This window comes from Electrona antarctica (genome assembly GCF_951216825.1).
Source record: "Electrona antarctica genome assembly, chromosome: 22".
NCBI classification, from domain to species: Eukaryota; Metazoa; Chordata; class Actinopteri; order Myctophiformes; family Myctophidae; genus Electrona; species Electrona antarctica.
The window spans coordinates 10,904,452-10,929,267 of NC_136805.1; the positions used below are offsets into that span (position 1 = coordinate 10,904,452).

General features: G+C 46.3%; 1 protein-coding gene across 1 annotated transcript in view; it reads right to left on the reverse strand.

Annotated features, from left to right (window-relative positions):
* Window positions 1-22,701, reverse strand: part of LOC306914974 (phospholipid-transporting ATPase ABCA1-like) — a gene marked incomplete at both ends in the record, with an annotated part of 74,380 nt that extends 51,679 nt beyond the window's left edge. Inside the window, one exon of the mRNA XM_079492216.1 lies at window positions 22,695-22,701. Coding sequence (XP_079348342.1) covers window positions 22,695-22,701 — 7 coding nt within the window. The remainder of the gene's footprint in view (window positions 1-22,694) is intronic.
* Between the last annotated feature and the right edge of the window lie 2,115 nt (window positions 22,702-24,816).

The following is a 24,816-nucleotide window of genomic DNA, read 5'->3' on the forward strand; positions in this document are numbered from 1 at the left end:
AAACATGTTTGCCTTTGATGGCAATTGGATGATTTGAGGCATTTTGTTCCAAAAATGTTTTTTGCAAAAATCAACCTGTTGGTGGCGCTATAACAGGCCAATGTGAAAAGGGTGGGATATATTCCTCAGCCTAGTAAGAAAATGTGTGAAAGATTTCACGTAAATTGCATGCTGCGTTCATGATTTGAGGCTTTTGTTCAAAACGGGGCAATCTTGCAAACTGTGAAAGCCAATTATAGCCAATTAGGATGGAATATGAAATATCGGACAGATCCGACTTAAGCACATGACCATAGAGATACTGTGTAACGATTTGTGAGATTTTTGGACAGAATCTGGAGGAGTATTATCAAAAAATGTGTTTTACAAAAGTCGGTCTCCTGGTGGCGCTATAAAAGGCAGATGCGGAAAATGCAGGTCAAAGGTTTGTCCTTGGCCTCTAGGGAGTGTGCATGCAACGTTTCACGCAGATCGGTGCAGTTTTAGGTAAAAAATGTGAAAAGCTGCCTCATGGTGGCGCTATAACAGGCCGTTCTGGAAAATGCGGGGCAGAGGTTCATCGTTGGCATCCAGGGAGTGTGTGTGCAAAGTTTGGCATCGACCGGGTTAACGGTGCCGGAGATTAGCTGGTAACGGACGGACGGAAGGACGGACGGACGGACGGATGGACGGACGGACGGACACACACACACACACACACACACACACACGGACGGAGTGCAAAACATACTCTCTCCCCATGCCTTCGGCCTGGTGGAGACAACAAAGAGGTATAGAGTGCACAACGGAGACAACAAATCTGACCAGAAAAGGAGAGGTCGCACATATACAGCTCGTATAGTCACGATGCAAATACTATATTTTAAGATGACCAATGCTTTAAAAAAAAAAGAGAAATGGTACTTCAGGGTTCTTCACCCTGAAGAAGGCATTTTTGGCCGAAATGCATCGCGACTATACGAGTTGTGCGACCTCTCCTCTTTTCTGTACAAGGACCCCCCAAATTGATACATAATTTAGCCCTATATACGTAGGTAGGACCCACATTTGAAAAGATACGTGAGGGACGGCGGGGGATTCTGATCTCCTGACGTGAGGAGATCAGAATGTTCTCTCGGTTCTAGTGTGGTGGCTTTGAGGTCTTCCCATTAACAATCTAATCCCATGCATGGTTCCACGGTGCTTCATTTTCATCATGACGATGACCGCCCTCCTCCAAGGCCAGTCGGTGATGTGGAACTTATTTTCCCGAAGCATCAACCACGGCGAGTGCTTAATCAATAACAGATACCTATATCACCAGCAGCATTATCACCTGACTGTTATACACAGCTCACAATGAGAGGGAGTCAAGCAGGACTCCTCGTTGCTGTCCGGAAGAAACCACATAACTCCATTTTTGAGGTTTTTTTATTCAACAGCTAACTCCACCCGTTTAGCCCAGTAATTAATTAACTAATTATTATCTTTTATTTATAAATCAGTACTATTGAACACCCTGTGACAGTACGTCAGTGTGTTTTCTCATGCCAATAAAGCTCCTTTGAATTGAGTCAAAATGGCGGTATAGTCCCACTGTGCAGCTCTGTCAATGGAAGCCGTTCAATAGGAATATAGTTTGCTGGACTGATTATTTAATTGCATCCCACCTCAGCAGAGCATATAGATCGATTACAATGCATTGATCTGCCGCTGCTCGGAAGCCATTACAACAAGCAAGAATAAAGCTATATGGTTTAACGGTCCTGTTTGGAATGTGAAACAGGGGCGAGGGGGAGAGAAGAAGTACACACACACACACACACACACACACACACACACACACACACACACACACACACACACACACAACAAACACTGTGTACCGCAGATACTAATCGATACAATCACGCACATGTATTATTTATCAATAGAGCGGAATGAAATATTCACAATTCCGACGGCCCCGGTGTTTGCTCACGCGAACACTTCCCAGGGCAGCTGTTTCCCCGAGTCTCGTTGATGAATGACTTTGGTTAAGGCTGGCCAGTTCTGGGCTATAAGACCACAATCTATCAGAGCGAGTGATCACAGGTCTCTGGAGAATATGTTCTGTCATGGTATTGGTAGCTATGCTACACCCACCTTCCACGCACGCACGCACGCACGCACGCACGCACGCACGCACGCACGCACGCACGCACGCACGCACGCACGCACGCACAATCACCAATAGTACTGTTTGTGCAGAGACGTATAAGGCTCATACATTATTTCGTAGCCTGGGTTGGGACTGAGAGGATCGACTACTAAAAAAGGAGGAGAAATTCTCTGTGACTTTGTCCTTGTGACTGTCGGCGGCAACTAGCGGGGCATTGATCCGACCTCCCGTTAGTCCGACCATCACTAACACTATACCAAACCCCAACTCCACAGGAGTCCAAATTTGTTTAACACAAGCAGATCAGACTTTTCTGTTTGGATGAATGGATTGTCAATGGCTGGTGTTGCAACTCTAGATTCAACCCACTATTAAAAAAGAAAAAAACCTGTCTCTACGATATTGTTGCGGAGGTGGCTGTATCGTTTACGATCACGGTCACTCATATTTGAGTCTCACGCTTGTTTCTGGCGAAAACTAATTCGTAATTCGGCAGCAGTAACATTAGAGCGTTCTCGCTGTCAGTTGATTCTTCATGTCCAGATGAGTGAAACCACCGGGATCATAAGCATAACGCAACGCATTTGTGGTCTTGTCGATAGATCTTGTCGATCTGCTATTTTCAGCGAAAACGTTCCCCTCAATGCCGATGCTTTAAGTAATGTTGGATGAGGATGTGTTTACGTTGAAGTGTGTGTGTGTGTGTGTGTGTGTGCGTACGTGCGTCGTGCGTGCGTATACGTGCATGTCTTCCTTCCAGCCCTGTTATTGAACCCTCATTAGCCTGCAGCCCTATGGGCCGTGGGGCAGGGAGGAGTGTCCAGGAGAAGTAATTACAACATTGATCGTTAAGTCATCACTACCTCCCCTCCGCTGCCCTACAGCACCTGTCTAACACAGAGAGAGACAGACATGCTGCCCTACAGCACCTGTCTAACACAGAGAGAGACAGACATGCCCCTCCGCTGCCCTACAGCACCTGTCTGTCTAACACAGAGAGAGACAGACATGCTGCCCTACAGCACCTGTCTAACACAGAGAGAGACAGACATGCTGCCCTACAGCACCTGTCTAACACAGAGAGAGACAGACATGCATCACTACCTCCCCTCCGCTGCCCTACAGCACCTGTCTGTCTAACACAGAGAGAGACAGACATGCCCCTCCGCTGCCCTACAGCGCCTGTCTAACACAGAGAGAGACAGACATGCATCACTACCTCCCCTCCGCTGCCCCACAGCACCTGTCTGTCTAACACAGAGAGAGACAGACATGCTGCCCCACAGCACCTGTCTGTCTAACACAGAGAGAGACAGACATGCTGCCCTACAGCACCTGTCTAACACAGAGAGAGACAGACATGCATCACTACCTCCCCTCCGCTGCCCTACAGCACCTGTCTGTCTAACACAGAGAGAGACAGACATGCTGCCCAACAGCACCTGTCTGTCTAACACAGAGAGAGACAGACATGCTGCCCCACAGCACCTGTCTGTCTAACACAGAGAGAGACATGCTGCCCTACAGCACCTGTCTGTCTAACACAGAGAGACAGACATGCTGCCCTACAGCACCTGTCTAACACAGAGAGAGACATGCTGCCCCACAGCACCTGTCTGTCTAACACAGAGAGACAGACATGCTGCCCTACAGCACCTGTCTAACACAGAGAGAGACAGACATGCCTTCACTGGCAGTGGTGGAAAGTACATTTACCTAAGTACCAGTGTTGTTTTTGGCAGCACATTCTGATTTGATTTGATTCGAGCAGCAGGGGCGGTATTGCAGTCGCTGTACCGCACTGTTGTGACGAAAAGAGAGTTGAGCCAGAAGGCAAAGCTCTCTGTCTACCGAGCAATCTTCGTTCCTACTCTCAACTATGGTCATGAAGTGTGGGTCATGACCGAAAGAATAAGGTCGCGAATACAAGCGGCCGAAATGAGTTTTCTTCGACGGGTGGCTGGCATCTCCCTTAGAGATAGGGTGAGAAGTTCAGTCACACGAGAGAGACTCGGAGTAGAACCGCTGCTCCTTCGCCTGGAAAGGAGTCAGCTGAGGTGGTTCGGGCATCTGGTTAGGATGCCTCTCGGGCGCCTCCCTAGGGAGGTCCTCGACGCACGTCCCACTGGGAGGAGACCCCGGGGCAGACCAAGGCGCAGTTGGAGGAAATACATCGACTCACTGGCCTTGGAACGTCTCGGAATCCCCCAGGAGGAAGTCACTAATGTTGCTCTGGAGAGGGAAGTCTGGAGCACTTCCCTCTCCACTTCCAGATGGATGGATGGATGGATTTTGATTTTAGTTTTAGTCATAGTCTCTTGAATGGTTTTCATTAAGTTTTAGTCACATTTTAGTCACCTGGAATGTTTTAGTGTTAGTCTAGTTTTAGTCGACTAAATCTACAGTTGATTTAGTCGAACAAAATGTATTTTGGCGGGACTTGATGCTGTCGTAATGGCTGTTTTTACACTTACTGAAAATAGCCGATCTACAAGCCCACAACGTGTCGCAGCGTGACGCGTTGTGAGCTTGTAGATCGGCTATTTTCAGCATGCAACTAATTGTAAAATGACTTATACTGGATATCTTGTCTACTAGTCCCTTCCTAACATTTTAGTCTAGTTTTTATTTGTTGACGAAATTGACAGTATATTTAGTCTTAGTTTTAGTCATCATAGCTTAGCTTTTATTTCGTTTCCATTTAGCTTTCGTCAGTAGAAAAAGGTAGTCGACGAACACTTTTCGCCTTAGTTTTAGTCGATGAAATCAACACTGCTAAGTAAAGTACTGCAGGCTACAATTTTGATTAAACACTGATCTCCAAAACATGTCCGTTGAGTTTAACTTTTCTTTATCTTCTGCAGTTATTTTCCTATACAACATACAGATCAAATAATACAAAAGAAACAGTAACAAACACAGGCGACCAGCCCTCCTGAACACAGTGGAAAACTGTCAGGCCCCATTTACACTGGCAGCCAATCAGATCTGTGACACATCCAGATTGGAATCTGATTTGTTTAAATGAGTCATGTGACCATTTAAACCAATCGGATTTCAATCTTGATGTGGCACAGATCTGATTCAGGCTAGATTTGTCTGCCAGTGTAAATGGGGCCTTAGCCTCTGCCGTCTGCCACTGGCAACACCTGTGCCTGATCAGGAGCCTGGTTAAAGACCTGGGCTGGCCTTGACATTGACCAAGCTGCAGTGACATTGTCAATCAGGAAACATTAGGTCGTGATGGCTCTTAATTGTACTTTTACTCAAGTACATTTTGAATTCCGAACTTAGTAGTAGTCCGAAGTAGTTCTACATTGCAGTATTGGTACTTTTACTTACAGTAGCCTAAGTAGTAGTACTTTTTCTACCACTGTGGGGCCTCACTCAGACCTTTAAAACATTGATGCATGCTTGTTGTATGAATGTTGTGAGTGTCATGGCCGCCCCAATGCATTTCCAATGGAAGTCACATGGTTTGTAGTCCACATTTTGGACTACAAGCTGTTGTATGGCTTTCGGCTGTGTTTCGACTGCGCCCCTCCCCCTCATACAACACAAATGTTGTGTCAAACCATGTGACTCCCATTGGAAATGCATTGGGGCAAGCTGTGTCACCCTTTGCATACAACAAGCATACAGCAATCTGTTGCGACCATGTGAGTGAGGCCTTAGTTCACTGGATACAGTGAATAGGATCTACTAACTACTATGCAGTAGTATACATGCAGTATGTTACAGCCGAAGCAGTGGTCCAGGGGGTCAGCATGTCAATAAAGCAGTGGTCCAGGGGGTCAGCATGTCAATAAAGGTCATTGTTTTTGTTGCCTGACAGATTTTAGTAGTAGTACAACACTGCCCCTTATTGGGTTTTTTTATTTCACAGTATATGCAGAATGGGTACATTTCAAACGAAAAGCACAAGTCAAAGTTGTTCCTTATCTGGTTCTTTTTCCTGCCAGGTACCATTGCCAATGAGACCTTTGCTCAGAGCCAACCACATTAAAACAAGTTATTACTCCTGTCACGCTGGGAGCCACCAGTAATAAGCATATGACAGATTTGCGGTGTCAACCTGTAGGCCTACTTTAAAAGCCTCTGAAATGGTCTTCTTTTGTCTATACTTTTCTTTTTGAAGATGCGACTGCCAAATTGTTAGGATTGGACGTCAATATGTCACATTTGTTTGATTATAGTCTCTCGTAATGGGCAGTTGGGCACATTAGCATAATGAACACCCATCCAATTCGGAGAGTTGAGTTTCATCATCATCAAAGGTGAACTTTGTCTGTGTTTAATGCTCTAGTATAAGTGTTATGTCAGCTTTTCACATCCTCCTGGCTCATAATAGATAAGACCGATAGGATAAAATTTAAAATACGGGTTAGTTCCACTTCAATAGTAAAATGTTGAATATTCTATATTATGCCCAAAACAATTTAATTTACCACCGGTACAACTGCAAGATCCTCCTGGATTCATTCCCCGCTTGACAATCTGTGAACAACTTCCTCCTTCTTTCCGAGTTCACTCTACCTTTCTCTATTCCTGTTGCAGGGAAGCAGAAATGATTAAAAACTAAGTCATCTTTAAAATATATTAAGAACACTCATATGCACTTAGACAGAAAGACGGGACTATACTATGCATGCCCAAGCAGTTTTAAATTGGTGTGCAGGTGGAGGGAGAGATATAGTGTGTAGAATAATAAAGATGATACTAAAAGTACTGCAGTGCATTAAAAACATTAAGGGCTCCATTTGTCACCGCTAAACCCCTTATCCCTAAACTTCTTTGCAGGGCAACTTGTGCAGCGAGTGGAACCGGCCGGTTGCCTTAATAGTGTGAGATTTATAGATTTTGGGGCATAAATAATATATTAGAAGATTTGTTTTATCAAGAATTGATCAATGTCACCATGGTCCACATACTGTACACTGTACAATTATTTCTTCTTTTCTTTTTTTCCAAAAGGGCACATTGCTGTCCAGAGGGCAAGGGCAGGCGGTGCTCTAGCACCCCCTAGTGTCTATCTGTGCACGCCACTGTAGGACACAATCGCAGTAGCCTACAACAACAAGGCAGAGTCACAGTAGGCCTAGTCCAAGTGCAAGAGTTTTATTATGACAAGGATCGAGGAACACAATAAATGAACTTAAGACACTATACTGGGAAAACGTTAGAACATATACAAGGAATCCAGAACACCACTGACTTACTCACAATGACTGGCCTGTTATGACAAACTGCTCAGTGAAAAGTAAAACACAAGGAGGGTTTAAATTAGACAGGGACTAACTGGACACAGGTGCGGACAAATTAATACATGATTGGCTTGGGCTAAACACGACACAGGTAAGTTAACACAAGACATGCAGGTACGTAGCAACATAGGACCGACAGGCTAGGAACATAGCCTACTTCACAACAATAGAAACTGTAAAGTAACCCCTAAATACAACACAGAACTAAGTATAACAGTAACACATTGTTAGATAAAAGGAACACAATTACAGAGTAAAAGCTATAACTGCAACTACAGTAAAAACAATAGGAACTTGACCCTTCCTGACAGAACTTGACCCTTCCTGACAAAACGTTTCCCTCATTTTGTCAGGAAAGATCTAAGCTCTACACATAATTAAATAAAATAATTGGAGGTATAGCAGCTATAGCTTCCAATATTAAAGTTTTCATTAATGAGACAAGGGTTTGTTCAACAGATGACGGGTCTCAATACCGAGCCAACATATCGTTTGTGTTAATCAGTGAAAAGAGCACATGTTAACTAACCCATTCTGTACGGGAACCCCTTTTGGTACTATAATACTTTAGCTATTGAAAAAATCGTGAAAATGTGTGGGAAAATCTTTGAATATATATTCTTTCAGAGCAGTGGCGTATCCAGGAATTACGTTTTGGGCAGACAAGATGTGTTAATTGTCGTCTCCCTGCGCACAATCGTAGCACTAAAGGTTTTCAAAGAGATATACCTGCCAGACGAGTAGTATACAAAGGCTGAAAGGCTTGCATTGTCCACTAATAGTTCTCAGGTCTTGTTTTTGTCCTCTTTTTTTCTCATTGTATGGATTTTGGCCAGGCCAGAAATGGATTTGGACAGGCGGACGCCTGCCCTCGCCTTATTGTAGATACGCCTCTGTTTCAGAGCGAACGTTTTTAACTCAAATCTTTGCTTCCGGGTGCGTGCCTGCATGCCGGAACCACATATTTTCAGATGGGGGTCCGCGGCCAAATACAGATAATTCCGAGAACCACTGAGATAGAAACATAGGGTTTTTCAGAAAACTGAATCGGCCTCAGGTCTAAATGTGTTAAATAGGAACTCATGTGGCTGCAGTCCACCCCAGAGAGTTGTTGTCTCCGCCATCCTTTTATTTTTTTCTTACTTTGTGGCTTTCATTCTTGCTCCGGACAAGCATTCCATTCCTCTTTTGTAGTGCCAGCGAAAACCACACTCATTTGCAGTGATTAATCATGTCGTAATTTGAGACATTATAAAGGTATGTAGGCCTACGACATATTGATACAGAAAACGCTTGCGGGCAATAAGACTCAAAACTGTGCGGCGGTCGGAAATGCTGTGCGTATTAATTTATAAAGCTATATCGTCATTTCTCAAAAAGGAATGCCTACAGTATATGCCTATATTCGAACCATGCAGTCTCCATCACTGTTTCTGTTTTTTTGACCCCTAACCCTTGGACGTATATAGCATTAACACATTTCTGTCGATCGGACATTTTCCGCAAAACCTCCGGTCCAGAGAAGATTGAATTGGAGAGGATCTGCATTCCAGTTGTCTATATCTATGGGACACAATTACAGTTAATGATGATAATGTATAAGTGAGAATGAGGAGTGACCTTGCCATGCCCTAACTGTAGCTCTCAGGGATATGGCTGACCTGTGGTGGCCTGTGGTCTGTCAATAATTAAGAATCAATGAGAAAAACTGCCGGAGGACACAAACACACATGTAGTTCACACACACACGCACGCACACACGCAGCCATGCACACAGACACGCACACACGCAGCCATGCACACAGATACGCACACACGCAGCCATGCACACAGACACGCACACATGCAGCCATGCACACAGACACGCACACATGCAGCCATGCACACAGACACGCACACATGCAGCCATGCACACAGATACGCACACATGCAGCCATGCACACAGACACGCACACATGCAGCCATGCACACAGACACGCACACATGCAGCCATGCACACAGATACGCACACACGTAGCCATGCACACAGACACAAGCAGCCATGCACACAGACACGCAGCACGCACGCACGCACGCACGCACGCACGCACGCACGCACGGGTCTGCGGGGCTGGCCGGGTCTGTTAGTCCCCCCCCCCCCCCGGCTTGGAGATGACTGTCTGACAGGCCTACTTAATGTCATTTATCCAGCGAGAAGCAATAACCAAGTTTATATCTCAAACTTCGATCAAAGGCAAACGAAAAGAAAAAGTGAAACACGACGCGCTTTGGCGTGACTCATGTGTAAGGTGTGTGTGTTGTGCAGGGCCGTGTTGTTATGGAAATGCACGAGAGGTCAGAAACGATATCAATCATTTAGGAGGGAAAAAAACACAATCATAATTGCGAGAACGTTAACAGTGGACTCTAGACTATACAAAGCTGCGCCTCCGGCCGCGTGCGTTTACATTCCTACGGCAGTAGTGGTGTAAAGTAACTAAGTACATTTTACGCAAGTACGGAGTGTATAGTAGGAGAGTAGCGACACGCTTTGATCTCGACGCAAAGCGGGTGCCGGCTATTGTTCCAAACGTTGCTCCTATGGCTGGAACTATCCCATTGAGATAGAATGAGCACTTCCTATGGCTGGAACTATCCCATTGAGATAGAATGAGCACTTCCTATGGCTGGAACTATCCCATTGAGATAGAATGAGCACTTCCGCATTCCATTGTTATGATTGGAGTGTCGCCACTATCTTACTATATTAATTTGAGCCTACTTAAGTACAAATTTGAGGTATTTGTACTTTCCAATTTCCAAAACTTTTACTTCTACTCCACTACATCTCAGAGGCAAATAGGGTACTTTTACTCAAGTACAATTATTTGGAAACTTTAGTTACTATAGTTACTTTGTAGATTTGGATTATTATTACAAAACATGCATTAACCACTTCAGCCCTATATACATTTTGTCCGTTTGAAAATAGCAGAAGATTTGTATAGGGCCTACATTTGAAAACTTGAAATGGGACATTCTGCATAATTTGCTGTTAGTACTGTAATACATTTTGATGCCAATACATTTGTACTTTTACTCGAGTAGGCCTACATTTTGAATTCTGGACTTTTACAGAGTAGTCCTATATATTGTAGTAGTGATACTTTTACTTATAGTAAGAATTGTGAGTACTTTTTCCATCACTGACTCCGCGTGTGTTTACATTCCTACGGCAGTGCCGATGCCGGTGAACCGGAGGAGCCCCGGTGGGACACGGGCCATGTGGCTGGCTGGGTGGGTGGGTGGGTGGGTGGGTGCCCCCCCCCCCCCCCCCCCCCCCCACACTCAAACCCTGTAACGGAAAGGAGCAGTTCAGAATGGAACGTTCATTATTTAGGTCCCAGTAATGACAGGAGAGGAGAGGAGAGGAGAGGAGAGGAGAGGAGAGGAGAGGAGAGGAGAGGAGGAGAACAAGAGGAAGAGGAGAACAAGAGGAAACGAGAAAGATGGAGTGAGAAAGTTCAGCCGAAGCCTGCAGGCCGACCTTTCACTTAATCCTATACTTAATTGACAGGAGTATCCATGGGGTCTATTAGGAGGCGACTAGGCGCCCTCCTTCCCCCCTCTTTACTACCTAATAATCTTTACAAAAAATAGCTAATGAGAGCTTGTAGATCTGCTATTTTCGTTGAGGCTACTTGGTTAACATCCCCTGTCCCCGCCAATTCAAGCTAAAAAACTTCCTGCACGCACACATGCACACGCACACACACACGCACACACACACACACACACACACACACACACACACACACACACACACACACACACACACACACACACACACACACACACACACACACACACACACACACACAATAACTAACTTCAAGAAGTTGTTGTGACGGCAGAAAACAGACAAACAGAAAGCATTATATAGTGCATAGCAAATGTGTTCATTAAACTCAGAGTGTGAAAACTGTCGGCTTCTCATCTTTCCCTTTCAGTCTCCTCCAACTCTGTGAGATTAGATGCCTCGAGGCTCTTCTTGGAGAGCTCAATGTCTGATCCCGCCTGGAGGGGGACTCTATCCAAGACTCATCCCAGGACAGACTGTTGTCTGGGTGAGGCAGGGCTCTATATCGCTCCCTGCACTGGAGAGGTCCATGGCTAGAGTCTCTCTAGATATTGAGGGCGTAGAATAGACTCTATTCTACGTCCTAATGGGCATTAAGCAACTAGTCGACTAGTTTACTAGTCGACTAGTAAATCCACTAGTCGACCTTGTTGGTACTAGTTGACTAGTTGATAAGAAAAAAAGAAAAAAAAAAGAAAAGTTTATTTTTTTAATTTTAATTTTTCCCCCGATTTTGTAGGCCTCAAGATCAGGTAGTTTATAGTTATAGTCACCATGTACACAGTTTTTCAATGTACAAATATTTATAAAAAAAAAGCCAAAGCATTCCCGGGGGTCCCCATGAGCCAAACACGTTGAGAACCCCTGCAATAGAGGCTATGTGCATTGTGGCGTCTCGGTCAGGGACCGCGCACCACGGGTTTGCAACCCCGGGGAGAGAGAGAGAGAGAGGGAAGCAGGGTGACGCGCTGTCAGCTTGGGATTGTGCAGAATGGGCGGTACTTCCCACGCCGCCTGTTCATCTACCAAATTACCTGACACCTGCGGGCCGACGCCCAGGTGACTTATAAACCCCTGCCTATCTCAGTCCCTCAGAGACTCCCGGGGAAGCAGTGATACCTACGGCGCACGGTAAGACCAAGGGGCCAGTGAGGCTATTCAACGTTGAAGGTCTGGGTCCTAGTGGTAGGAGGAGGGACTACAGGCGGACCCGTGGATTCATGACCGGGAAACCCCGTGCAGCTGGGCTTTAACATTGAGCGCTCGGTTGCATACGTCACTCCGGACCTCAAAGTTGAGGTCCGGAGGAGGGACTTCCGGCAGTCTTCCGGGTGCTTCAAAACGCCACTGAGCAACTTCCACTGACATGAATAGCTGGGGGGGCGGAGCTTCGCGCCAGTTCAGTCTCTATCCTTTTATATACTCTATGGGTAAGACAGACCCATGTCCCCCCCCCCCCCCCATTAAATAGCACCGTTATTGATGTGTATTCTCTTACCTCACAGGCCGCTCCACTACTGGATGTATGAACACCGTTGGGCTCTGAGGCTATGGCATTGAACTACCCCCCCTATAACCCCACCAAGTGAGCTAAAGAGGAGAAATATGACAGAACTTACCTGTTGTCCGAGGAGAGGCCCCGGCATGGACCCTATACTTACCGGTAGACGCGCCTCCTGCTCTCTGTAAGAAAATACATTATTATTTAGATCAATTTGAAAGATATTTGATTTGGCATATTATGCAAAGCTCAGCGCTTGTATGGAAAAACAACGATACAGGGAAGGAAAACCCTAAAAGAAACCCACTTACCTATCCCGGTCCTCGGCTGGTCCTCCGACGGTCCGATGCTGCTCCTTATAGATGCACTTACCTTGTCTCTACCTTTTCTGTGAAATAGAACCCGTGCCAGAGAGGCCAAATATGCAACTGTTTCCTGTGTGACTTTGGTGTGTAAAACAGCGCCCCCCACAGCATATAAAATGAGTGGCAAAGTGAGTTTAACATTGTTTCATGCAATCAGATAGGACTTTTCTGTTTGGATGTAGGCTATGGGCTGTCAAGGCCAGAAAGTATAAAAAAGATATTCACATGCAGACTACTGATGGATAATTCGATCGATTTAACCCTGCATATTATCGGATATCGATATCGCCCACATTTTCTCTAACATTAACCCCTGTGTGCCCCTAGAGGTGTGTGACCAAATGAGGCCCCATACCTATGACATCATTATTCTGTTGATACAGGCGTTTTGACCATAGAGTATATAAAGGATAGAGACCGAACTGGAGCACTAGCCCCGCCCCCAAGCTATTCATTTCGATGAAGTTGCTCAGTGGCGTTTTGAAGCACCCGGAAGACTGCCGGAAGTACCTCCTCCGGACCTCAAATTTGAGGTCCGGGGTGACGTATGGGTGACGTAGGGAGTGATGGTCCTACGTGTTAAAGCACGGGTCCGCCTGCAGTCCTTCCTCTTACCACTAGGCCCAGTGCTTCAACGTTGGAGCGCCTCACTGGCCCCTTGGTTTTGACTCGCAGCCATTACTCTCGACAATTACGCAGCAACAACACCTCTCCTCATCCTGTCGTCCCTTCACAATAAAGTGTCTCCCATTTACCTCACAATGCTGCACATTTTACCCATGGTTATTAACAGGAAATAGGTGTAACTTTAACAATGTGGGAGAGAGCAAGGCAGCGAGAGAGAGGACCAAGGGTGGTGGGGGGGTTGAATGACGTCTGGCGGTCAGTCGTAGCTCGGAGGCCCCCCTGAGGGTGGAGGCCCATTTCAATTGAAACTGGTGAAACATAGCAAAGGCCTCCTGTGTGTGTGTGTGTGTGTGTGTGTGTGTGTGTGTGTGTGTGTGTGTGTGTGTGTGTGTGTGTGTGTGTGTGTGTGTGTGTGTGTGTGTGTGTGTGTGTGCGTGTGCGTGTGTAGTGTGTGCGCACGTGTGTGCGTGTTTATATGCACGCTTGCCTTGAGTGTGCGTGCACCGCACCCGCACGTGGTCCTTTGTATCAGGCGACATACATACGTGAATATGTGTTCATCTATAACCGAGTGTGTTTTACATAACCGCAGTGCATCCAGACATCCAGACATACTGTCAGACACGAGACCATGTCCTAATTAAGTTGCTGTTGGAGATAAACTGTTTATCAGCCTCTTCGCTCCCTGTGCATAAACGCAGTGCCCATGCATAATGCATGCATACGCAGGGAAATATTATTATTATTCATCTTCTGGATATTTCCATGCAAATGGAACACGGCAGAATGCGCCAGTGATGGAAAAAGTACTCCATTTTTTTTTACTTAAGTAAAAGTATAAATAACACGGCAATGTAGAAATACTTGTATACTGTTACAGCAAAGTACTTGAGTAAAAAGGTATTGGCATCCAAATGTATACTTAAAGGAGCATTCAGTGATTTGAGTGATTTGGAAAACCACCCAGTCCGCCCCGGTAACAAAATGTGCACATGCACGCTCTACAGTGGGGGGAAGTGCAACAGGCCAACAGCATGTGCACCAAGGCCCGCCCCCACTCGATCATGATTGGAGGAAGGCCCCTCTCATCCTGATTGGATGAAGGCTTTGCCACCCGCCACCAAAACTGAAACTAGGGTTTTTGGACCCCAGGGGCTCACTGGGGACAGGGAGGAACTCCTTATATGGTCAGCACACTCTATAGTAGGGAGGATTATCCAGAAAAAAATAAGTCAAATCACTGAATATACCTTTAAAGTAACACAAGTAGAAAGTGCTCATTATGCAGAATGGTCTCATTTCTAAGTTTTCAAATGTATACAAATCTTTTGAAAGTAGCCGATCTACAGTGCATATAGTGTGTGTTTGATGCACTGTTTGCCAGTGGTGGAAAGTGTTATGATTCATGACCTCAGCTCTCTGACTCAGTGACAAAACATTTATCTGCATATTCGATGACCATGACACGATGACCGTCCACTACTGTATGAGAGGAACTGACTGTATGTGCAACATGATATGATCTGTTCATTCTGTTCTTATAGCCATTTGAAAATAGCCCATCTGGTATTGTAACCCTGAGAGGCACAAACGGTATTATTTCAGAGTTAAATTAACATTGAGGATTACACTGTGTACGCGTACTGTGTACTGTGTATGGTGTACTGTGTACTGTGTACGCGTACTGTGTACTGTGTACTGTGTACTGTGTACTGTGTACTGTGTACGCGCACTGTGTACTGTGTACGGTGTACGCGTACTGTGTACTGTGTACTGTGTACTGTGTACTGTGTACGCGTACTGTGTACTGTGTAGGCGTTGATTCGGCACTGGACACCACCACTGACCACTGCTTTTGTGAGTTTTGTCAGAGCAATGCCAAATAACTCGGGCATTACTGTCACGATCTGGAGGTGGTGGTGGTGAGGACCCAAACGCAGGACAGCCAGGCAGGAGTAGTGATCAAAACCCAATGGTTGGGTATTTTATTTATCAGGAGGGCTGATTACACATGAGAAACACATGGGGAAGACATGAACATAGAACCAAAACAACTAGAACAAGAACATAGAAATGCAACAGCTAGATAAACAACATAGAATCAAAACAAGTAGAACATAACATAGAACAACAACATCTAGATGAGCAAAGTCTGAGACCGTGACAGTTACGATGCCATATCAAGCCTAAAAAAAGAAAAGAAAAAGTCGACTAAATCAACTGCAGATTTAGTCCACTCACGGTCATATTGACCTGCCATGGATTACCATTACAACCCCCATGACCAAAACACACACACGCGCCGGCATACCCTAATTTCTTTTACGCAGTGAAATTGTCTGTTAATGTTTAAAAGAAATACAGAATTCGGGGTCCATTTTCAAGCTCTCAGAGATAAATTATAGCTCTGAAATGGGAAAGCAGATTTAGTCGACTCACGGTCATATTGACCTGCCATGGACTACCATCTGTCTACAAAACCCCATGACCAAAACACACACACACGCGCCGACATACCCTAATTTCTTTTACGCAGTGAAATTGTCTGTTAATGTTTAAAAGAAATACAGAATTTGGGGTCCATTTTCAAGCTCTCAGAGATAAATTATAGCTCTGAAATGGGAAAGCAGCTCATGCGGAGGAAAGGCCTCATGCAGAGGAAAGGCTCTGAGGAGGAAAGGCTCTGAGAGTTTTGCGATCAAACTTTTATCACGCTGTCTGTCACATGCTGTCGGCAGTAAACTTTCCACAAGTCTATTTTCCCAGTTGTGTGTGTGTGTGTGTGTGTGTGTGTGTGTGTGTGTGTGTGTGTGTGTGTGTGTGTGTGTGTGTGTGTGTGTGTGTGTGTGTGTGTGTGTGTGTGTGTGTGTGTTCGTTCATTCTGGGACCTCTGACCCCAAAAAAGTATGGCCTTAAATCACCTGCAGCTGCTACCTGCCAATTGCATCTGTCAGCTGCACCTGCTTGTCACGCCTCCACAAACACACCTACGACCTATGCACACACACACACACACACACACACACACACACACACACACACACACACACACACACACACACACACACACACACACACACACACACACACACACACACACACACACCAACGCTGCTGAATGTTCATGTCAATTATATATATTTTGTTACAGAGCGAAGATGGCTCTGTCTCTATGTATTTATATAGTGTAGCCCTGCATCTTTTTTCTGCAATATAGACGGCATTACCTCCCACAAAGAACACCAGCTATTGACGCGTCGCAATGCAACGTGCTGAGACCTTGTAGATTTGTCCTTCTTTCTAAGTCGCTCTGGATTAAGAGCGTCTGCTAAATACCAAAATTGTAAATTGTAAATTGTAAGCAAGCGATACCATAAGTAAGCGAAATGCTATATGCCTACATCATATACATGGGCAACGTTGAAGATGGCGAGGTCCACTATAGCACTGCACTCACTCCCAGAGGGCCACATGCATATTACTGTCGTATAGCAAAGATCTACAAGTTCAACCTTGTACTTGTAGATGAGCATTTTTTTTGCTATTATTTGAATTGAAATCCTGAATAATGATTTGCTATTTTTGAATTGGAATCCTGAAAAGTAACCTTTTTTATTTAATTTCAAATGCATGGTTAACTTTATGAACTAAATACAAATACAATGGACATAAAAAAAAGACAATAACATTTTAATACCAGTAATTTGCTGCTCCGCCACGCGCCCCAAGGGGGGCCCTCAAGTTTGCTCGAGCCCGGGGGCCCTCAGCAAGGTAAATCCAGCTCTGCTGGAGGCAGTCCACAGGGCCACTATGGTAGAGTGGTACGCCTGGAGGCAGTCCACAGGGCCACTATGGTAGAGTGGTACGCCTGGAGGCAGTCCACAGGGCCACTATGGTAGAGTGGTACGCCTGGAGGCAGTCCACAGGGCCACTATGGTAGAGTGGTACGCCTGGAGGCAGTCCACAGGGCCACTATGGTAGAGTGGTACAGTCCACAGGGCCACTATGGTAGAGTGGTACAGTCCACAGGGCCACTATGGTAGAGTGGTACAGTCCACAGGGCCACTATGGTAGAGTGTAGTGTTTTTCCTGGAGGCAGTCCACAGGGCCACTATGGTAGAGTGGTACGCCTGGAGGCAGTCCACAGGGCCACTATGGTAGAGTGGTACGCCTGGAGGCAGTCCACAGGGCCACTATGGTAGAGTGGTACGCCTGGAGGCAGTCCACAGGGCCACTATGGTAGAGTGGTACGCCTGGAGGCAGTCCACAGGGCCACTATGGTAGAGTGGTACGCCTGGAGGCAGTCCACAGGGCCACTATGGTAGAGTGGTACGCCTGGAGGCAGTCCACAGGGCCACTATGGTAGAGTGGTACGCCTGGAGGCAGTCCACAGGGCCACTATGGTAGAGTGGTACAGTCCACAGGGCCACTATGGTAGAGTGGTACAGTCCACAGGGCCACTATGGTAGAGTGGTACAGTCCACAGGGCCACTATGGTAGAGTGTAGTGTTTTTCCTGGAGGCAGTCCACAGGGCCACTATGGTAGAGTGGTACGCCTGGAGGCAGTCCACAGGGCCACTATGGTAGAGTGGTACGCCTGGAGGCAGTCCACAGGGCCACTATGGTAGAGTGGTACGCCTGGAGGCAGTCCACAGGGCCACTATGGTAGAGTGGTACGCCTGGAGGCAGTCCACAGGGCCACTATGGTAGAGTGGTACAGTCCACAGGGCCACTATGGTAGAGTGTAGTGTTTTGCCTGGAGGCAGTCCACAGGGCCACTAGGTAGAGTGGTACGCCTGGAGGCATGCAGTCCACAGGGCCACTAGGTAGAGTGTAGTGTTTTGTCTGGAGGCAGTCCACAGGGCCACTATGGTAGAGTTTTGCCTGGAGGCATGCAGTCCACAGGGCCACTATGGTAGAGTGTAGTGTTTTGTCTGGAGGCAGTCCACAGGGCCACTATGGTAGAGTTTTGCCTGGAGGCATGCAGTCCACAGGGCCACTAGGTAGAGTGGTACGCCTGGAGGCATGCAGTCCACAGGGCCACTATGGTAGAGTGTAGTGTTTTGTCTGGAGGCAGTCCACAGGGCCACTATGGTAGAGTTTTGCCTGGAGGCATGCAGTCCACAGGGCCACTATGGTAGAGTGTAGTGTTTTGTCTGGAGGCAGTCCACAGGGCCACTATGGTAGAGTTTTGCCTGGAGGCATGCAGTCCACAGGGCCACTATGGTAGAGTGTAGTGTTTTGTCTGGAGGCAGTCCACAGGGCCACTATGGTAGAGTTTTGCCTGGAGGCATGCAGTCCACAGGGCCACTAGGTAGAGTGGTACGCCTGGAGGCATGCAGTCCACAGGGCCACTATGGTAGAGTGTAGTGTTTTGTCTGGAGGCAGTCCACAGGGCCACTATGGTAGAGTTTTGCCTGGAGGCATGCAGTCCACAGGGCCACTATGGTAGAATGTAGTGTTTTGCCTGGAGGCAGTCCACAGGGCCACTATGGTAGAGTGTTTTTCCTGGAGGCAGTCCACAGAGCCACTATGGTAGAGTGGTACGCCAATTCTCCAAATACCACTTTTGGAGCTCGCCTCATATGCACCTTGGCTCTTCCATGACCTGTCAATTTCTCTGTTTAATGCGAGGGCAAAGAAAAACAAAACTTCTACGTAAATATTGCACGCAATATTCTTCATAGATAAACATCTCCCCACCGCTGCCACAGCCTCATCCTGGAGAGAGGAAACACTGAGCTCACGGTCGCTGCAAACTTGCGGCTGTGTTTTTCCCGGCAGCCTTTTGGCCGCAGCGTGCATGCGTTTCACACAGGCCTTCAAAAACACCCGGATTCATATCCGTCAGTCACGAGAGCAAAAAGGAAAACAGATGATCGTGTTTACACTGCGCTGATTGAACGGCCTCGCGCCAGCCCTCCTCCTCCTCCTCCTCCTCCGCCTCCGCCGCCTCCGCCGCCTTCTCCTCCTCCTCCTCCTCCTCCTCCATCTGCTATTTTGAAAAAATGATGTAAACATTAGAGAAAAAGAGGAACTAACCGCAGGTGCTCAACGGAGATAGCAAAACGGATCAAAAACGGATCAAAAACGGGATCAAGACATAGATAAAAAGAGAGGATCCGGGCACTCAAAGTTAAAAAATGAGCAACTGCCAACATGTTTCGACCAACAAGGTCTTCATCAGGGCAAGATGAAGACCTGATGAAGACCTTGTTGGTCGAAACATGTTGGCAGTTGCCTTTTTAATTTAATAAAGGTGTTCCTCCGGGCACAGAGTGCCCGGATCCTCTATTTTTATCAATGATGTACACATGTTGAACTTGTGAAATTGGACATTCTGCAAAATCAATAGGTCTACTTTTACAAGTACATTTTGATGCCGAAGATATAAACTTTGTACTTTTACTTGAGTACATTTTGAATACGGCACTTCTACTTGTAACGTAGAAGTACATCTACATTATACAGTATTTATACTTTTACTTAAGTGAAACTAATTGAGTACTTTTTCCCCACCACTGCTTATAACAAGCAGATATGGCAACACTGCCATGAGCTCATGGTGTTTCCATCACAGACTATAGGCCCCCAGAATAGAAGCAAGTGATTGGAATCCATAACGGAATACATTCGACAATCGAGATTAAATAAAAGGGCCGGAGCCTTTTATGCATTTTTGTCCCAAGTTATTCTCCCGCCGACACGAGCAGATCAATATTTCCATTCGCCTGATGGCGAGGGCTCGAGCGTGGGCGTTCGGCATTACTTGGAAATGCGCGCTTTGAATTACTTCATGGAAACGCGCAGGAGAGGGGGAGGAATGTGTGTGTGTGTGCGTGTGTGTGTGAGTGCACGTGAATGAGGTTGAGCTTGTGTCTGTGTGTGTGTGTGTGTGTGTGTGTGTGTGTGTGTGTGTGTGTGTTGCAGAAAGGACCAAGGTGGTGAGCGAGTCAGACAGCTAGTGGAAGAGATGGTTTTCGCACGCACGCACGCACGCACGCACGCACGCACGCACGCACGCACGCACGCACGCACGCACGCACGCACGCACGCACGCACGCGCGTGTGTGCGCACGTTCGGGTACCTAGAAGGCTGTATGTAAATGCAGCAGTCCCCATCCGTGGCGATGCGGAGCAGACAGGACAGGAATGTCATCTGGAGGCAGATCAGAGGGGTGGCATCGGGGAACACATGTGCTACTGTAGGTGGGAGGCCATTTACACCCCCCGGGAACGCACGCAGGCAGGCACACACACACACACACACACACGCAGGCACGCACACACACACACACACACACACACATCGACACATTCTGACGTACAGTATAGGCCTACAGTCAAACAATTACTGCATCTGCACATACACACACACACACACACACACACACACACACACACACACACACACACACACACACACACACACACACACACACACACACACACACACAATGTAATTGATGACTTTGTTTTTACTGGTCTTTCCCTTCTCGTCTGGTATATAGGCTTCTCGGCTGGAAGGGCCGAATATCATCATCAGAGAGAGAGAGAGAGAGAGAGAGAGAGAGAGAGAGAGTCAACATTCTGGCTGGCCCTCGGCCTCTGTCTCCGAACGGTCTGGAGAGAGTTACAGCCACAACAGCGAGGAACCACGCAACTATTTTGCTCTCCGCTGCGCGAGACGTCCAGATGAAAAATGAAGGCCAGCTTTCATCCATGTTCTCTGTGGTCACACACAGCCCTGTTTGGAGTTTAGAAGATGCTTCATCAAAAAGGAATTCCACTTCTACTTTACCGGGGGGTGGGGGGTAGTGGGGTGGGAGGGGAGGGGGGCCTCCAGTTACAGTCTGCAGAAGCTAAATGTCAGTTAGTTCTCAAACGTTTTCCTGTCAATGACCCCCAACATTATATGTAATTGGCCCGCCGACCCACATCTCACAATATGTTGTTCCAGGGGGACCCCCCAGAATTTGAAAGTTAGAACAAATTCCTCCCTTTAAAATAATATATATTCAAAGATTTGCATACATTTTTGTGATTTGTCAAAGGTAGCAGATCTACAAGCTCGTAGCACAGCATGAAGTGACGCACTATGAGCTTGTAGATCTGCTATTTAAGTGTAAATAATGCTTTTCAGCTACAATCTAAAAGGACACAGATGCTTTCCCGTCTTATGGGTTAAACATAGAGCAGTATCAAGCATCATGCTGGGCCCTAGTGGTGCACTAAGTATAGGCTACTTAAGTAAATACTCAAGTATTCAAAAATAAAACTTCCGTAGTAAATATTTCAGAAATTGCTAGCAATCTTCAGAAATCTTCACTAAATGTTTTTTCATGTGTTTATGAGGTGACAGTTAGACTTCATTAGACCCCTTGATGTGGATGTTATTTGCAATGATGTCTTCCCTTTGTATTTAGGGGTTCTTCCTGGAGACTGAAACCTTGACAGTCAAACGTGTAGTGAAAACAGTATAGATCTACAAGTTGTAGATCTGAGAGAGATCGAATTTCTCTTTTGGGCCTTTGAGGCTCGAGCTAAGAAAGTTTGGGAAGCCAAGACAACATGAACAAGATGCATAAAGATGAACAGCATGTTGCCTCCTTCCATCTTCTATAGAGCGTCTCAGTCCCACCCCCTACCAGGGCCCAGGAAACGATTCCCCGTTCATTTTCCTCATAGACTTTTCAAAAAGTATTTATTTAAAGACCTTTTAAGCCTCGTACAAAGCCAACTCGAGTTGTGACAAATCATGACAACAAACACAATTTTTTGGGCCGAACAAAGAATTAGAATCTTTGTAATTATTTGTTTGGTCCAAAATATTGTTTATTGTCATGATTTGTCACGACTCGAGTTGGCTTTGTCCGTGGCGTAACCGTCTTTAAATAAATACTTTTTGAAATGTCTATGGGGAAAATGCATTGGGAATCATTTCCTGGGCCTGGCGTCGTCATGAAAGGGGGCGGGACTGCGACGCTCTAAAGCGTCTCAGTATCATCCCAGAACCTGCATGCCATTCTATCCCTGCTCACTGCAGCCAAACCTGGCGACCGCAACATAGCCAATTATTTTCTACCCCTCTTTTCATCATTAGTATGCCAATTGATTTCTCTCCACACACATCTCTGTGTTGTCACTGCTGTCGTATCCTATTCTTATACCGACTCACCTTCCATTGAGGAGGTGGTTCAGGGGTAGAGTGGCTGGATGGTAACCGCAACGTTGCCAGTTCGAACCCGGGCTCCCCCAGAGTTAGTGTCGAAGTGTCCTTGAGCAAGACACTGAACCCCTAATTGCTCCTGATGGGCTGGTTGGTGTCTTGCATGCATGGTTTCCGTGGCCATCGGTGTGTGAATGTAATGCACTATAAATGCACCATTTACCATTTACTGGGAGGACGCAGAGCCTTGTCATACCCCTCCCGCCCAACATTCACCGCTGACAAGTGCCGCCCATCACCCCCTCCACATGCACAGGGACACACACATAGCTGCGTATTGGAGTGTGGCAGCGGTGGCACCGCTCATAAACACACACACACACACACACACACACACACACACACACACACACACACACACACACACACACGCACACACGCACACACACTCCACTCCAATGGAGTGAATCCCATGTGTTTAAGCTGCGCCAGTCTTCCCGTTATAGGCGTCCAAACAGTGACAGATAGTCAATGGAAGCTCTGCAGTATAGTCTAATAATCAATACACTTAGTCACACGCGCACACACGCACGCACGCACGCACGCACGCACGCACGCACGCACGCACGCACGCACGCACGCACGCACGCACACACACACACAGTTAACGGTGTATGCATGAGAAAAGAAGGAAATGAACACGGTAAATCAGGTGTTTACGTTTTGTGCGGGGCTACAGGCATGCAGGTCCGCTGAGCAAGCCAGTTACCTCCGTCGTGAAGACAAATGAAAGCTAATAAAAAGTAACAAGTCACACACGTTATTATGGTGACAGACGAGACGACACTGTATCCGGTATAGGTCGATGATGATGGGTCCGCAGTTGATATTGACCTTTTTTTTTAGGGTTCATCGATCGCTGACTCCTGCCGTTTGGACGATGATCATGAAATGAGTCAGGGAATTAGTACGGCCTTAGCACAGATCAGGGGTGGACAACTGGCGGCCCGGGGGCCACATGCGGCCCCCACCTTCACTTAATGTGGCCCTCAGGTACATATCAGAATACTGATATATTATTGATTTCAGCTGTTACAATTGCACAACATGCAAACATGACCTGCTTTAATTACTTCAGTCTAAATTAGTGGCTCATTGCTCAACACAACAAGTATTTTTCAGGATTCCAATTCAAAAAGAGCAAAAAATAATTCAAGATTCCAATTCGAATATAGCAAAAATTCTTGCTACGACAGTAATATATGGCCATATAGAGTGAGTGTGGTGGCCCTCTCCATCGTCAAAGTTGCCCACCCCTGGCACAGATGATGCGCTGGATTGTCCTCGGATGTGGTGATAATGTAGGGGTGGGACAATATGGGTACCTCATGATCTGTGGCGATATTAGGCCCTTGATAATGATAATATCACGATATTCGATATATTGCGATATTCAATATATTGCAAGAGATTTCATCAACGACACATCAACTGAAAATGTCAAAATAACCATAAAAGGCACAAACTGGCCAATAAGTACATGAATCCTGCCTCCTCTAAACAGTAAAACACTGACGGTAACTTTGCTACTTTTTGCTACTACATTTGATTTTCCTATAAACCAGGCACCTAAATATATGTAAATATCTGTTATTATATCTGCTACTATTGTAACTGCCTATAATTCCATTGCCAATTTAACCGTGCACATTAATACATCACACACTTATAAAGTTTAGTCTTACATTCTCACATCTTTTTACATCATGAGAACCTGTGGCGTGACAACGAAGTTGAGTTGAATCCAACCACAATGACCCTTTGACCTTTTTCTTACACACACGCGTCCATTCGTCCTCGTGTGTGTCTAGAAAGAACCAAAGAGCGAGTTTATCATTAAGTTCCATCATTACTGGGGTTTGTTAGTGATGTCGGCGGCCCCATCTCTCCTCAAAGTTGCAATGTCATCTTTCCATCTCACCGTAATCTCTCGGCTAATCGCTGCCCTGATGAGAAGAAAGTGGGGTGGGTGTAAGTCTTTTTTTTCAGGGGAGTTTGGGTAGTTGGCGTGTCTATATATATCGACTCCCACTCGGATCCAGAGGGGCCCTGACGCATTGGATTACCATAT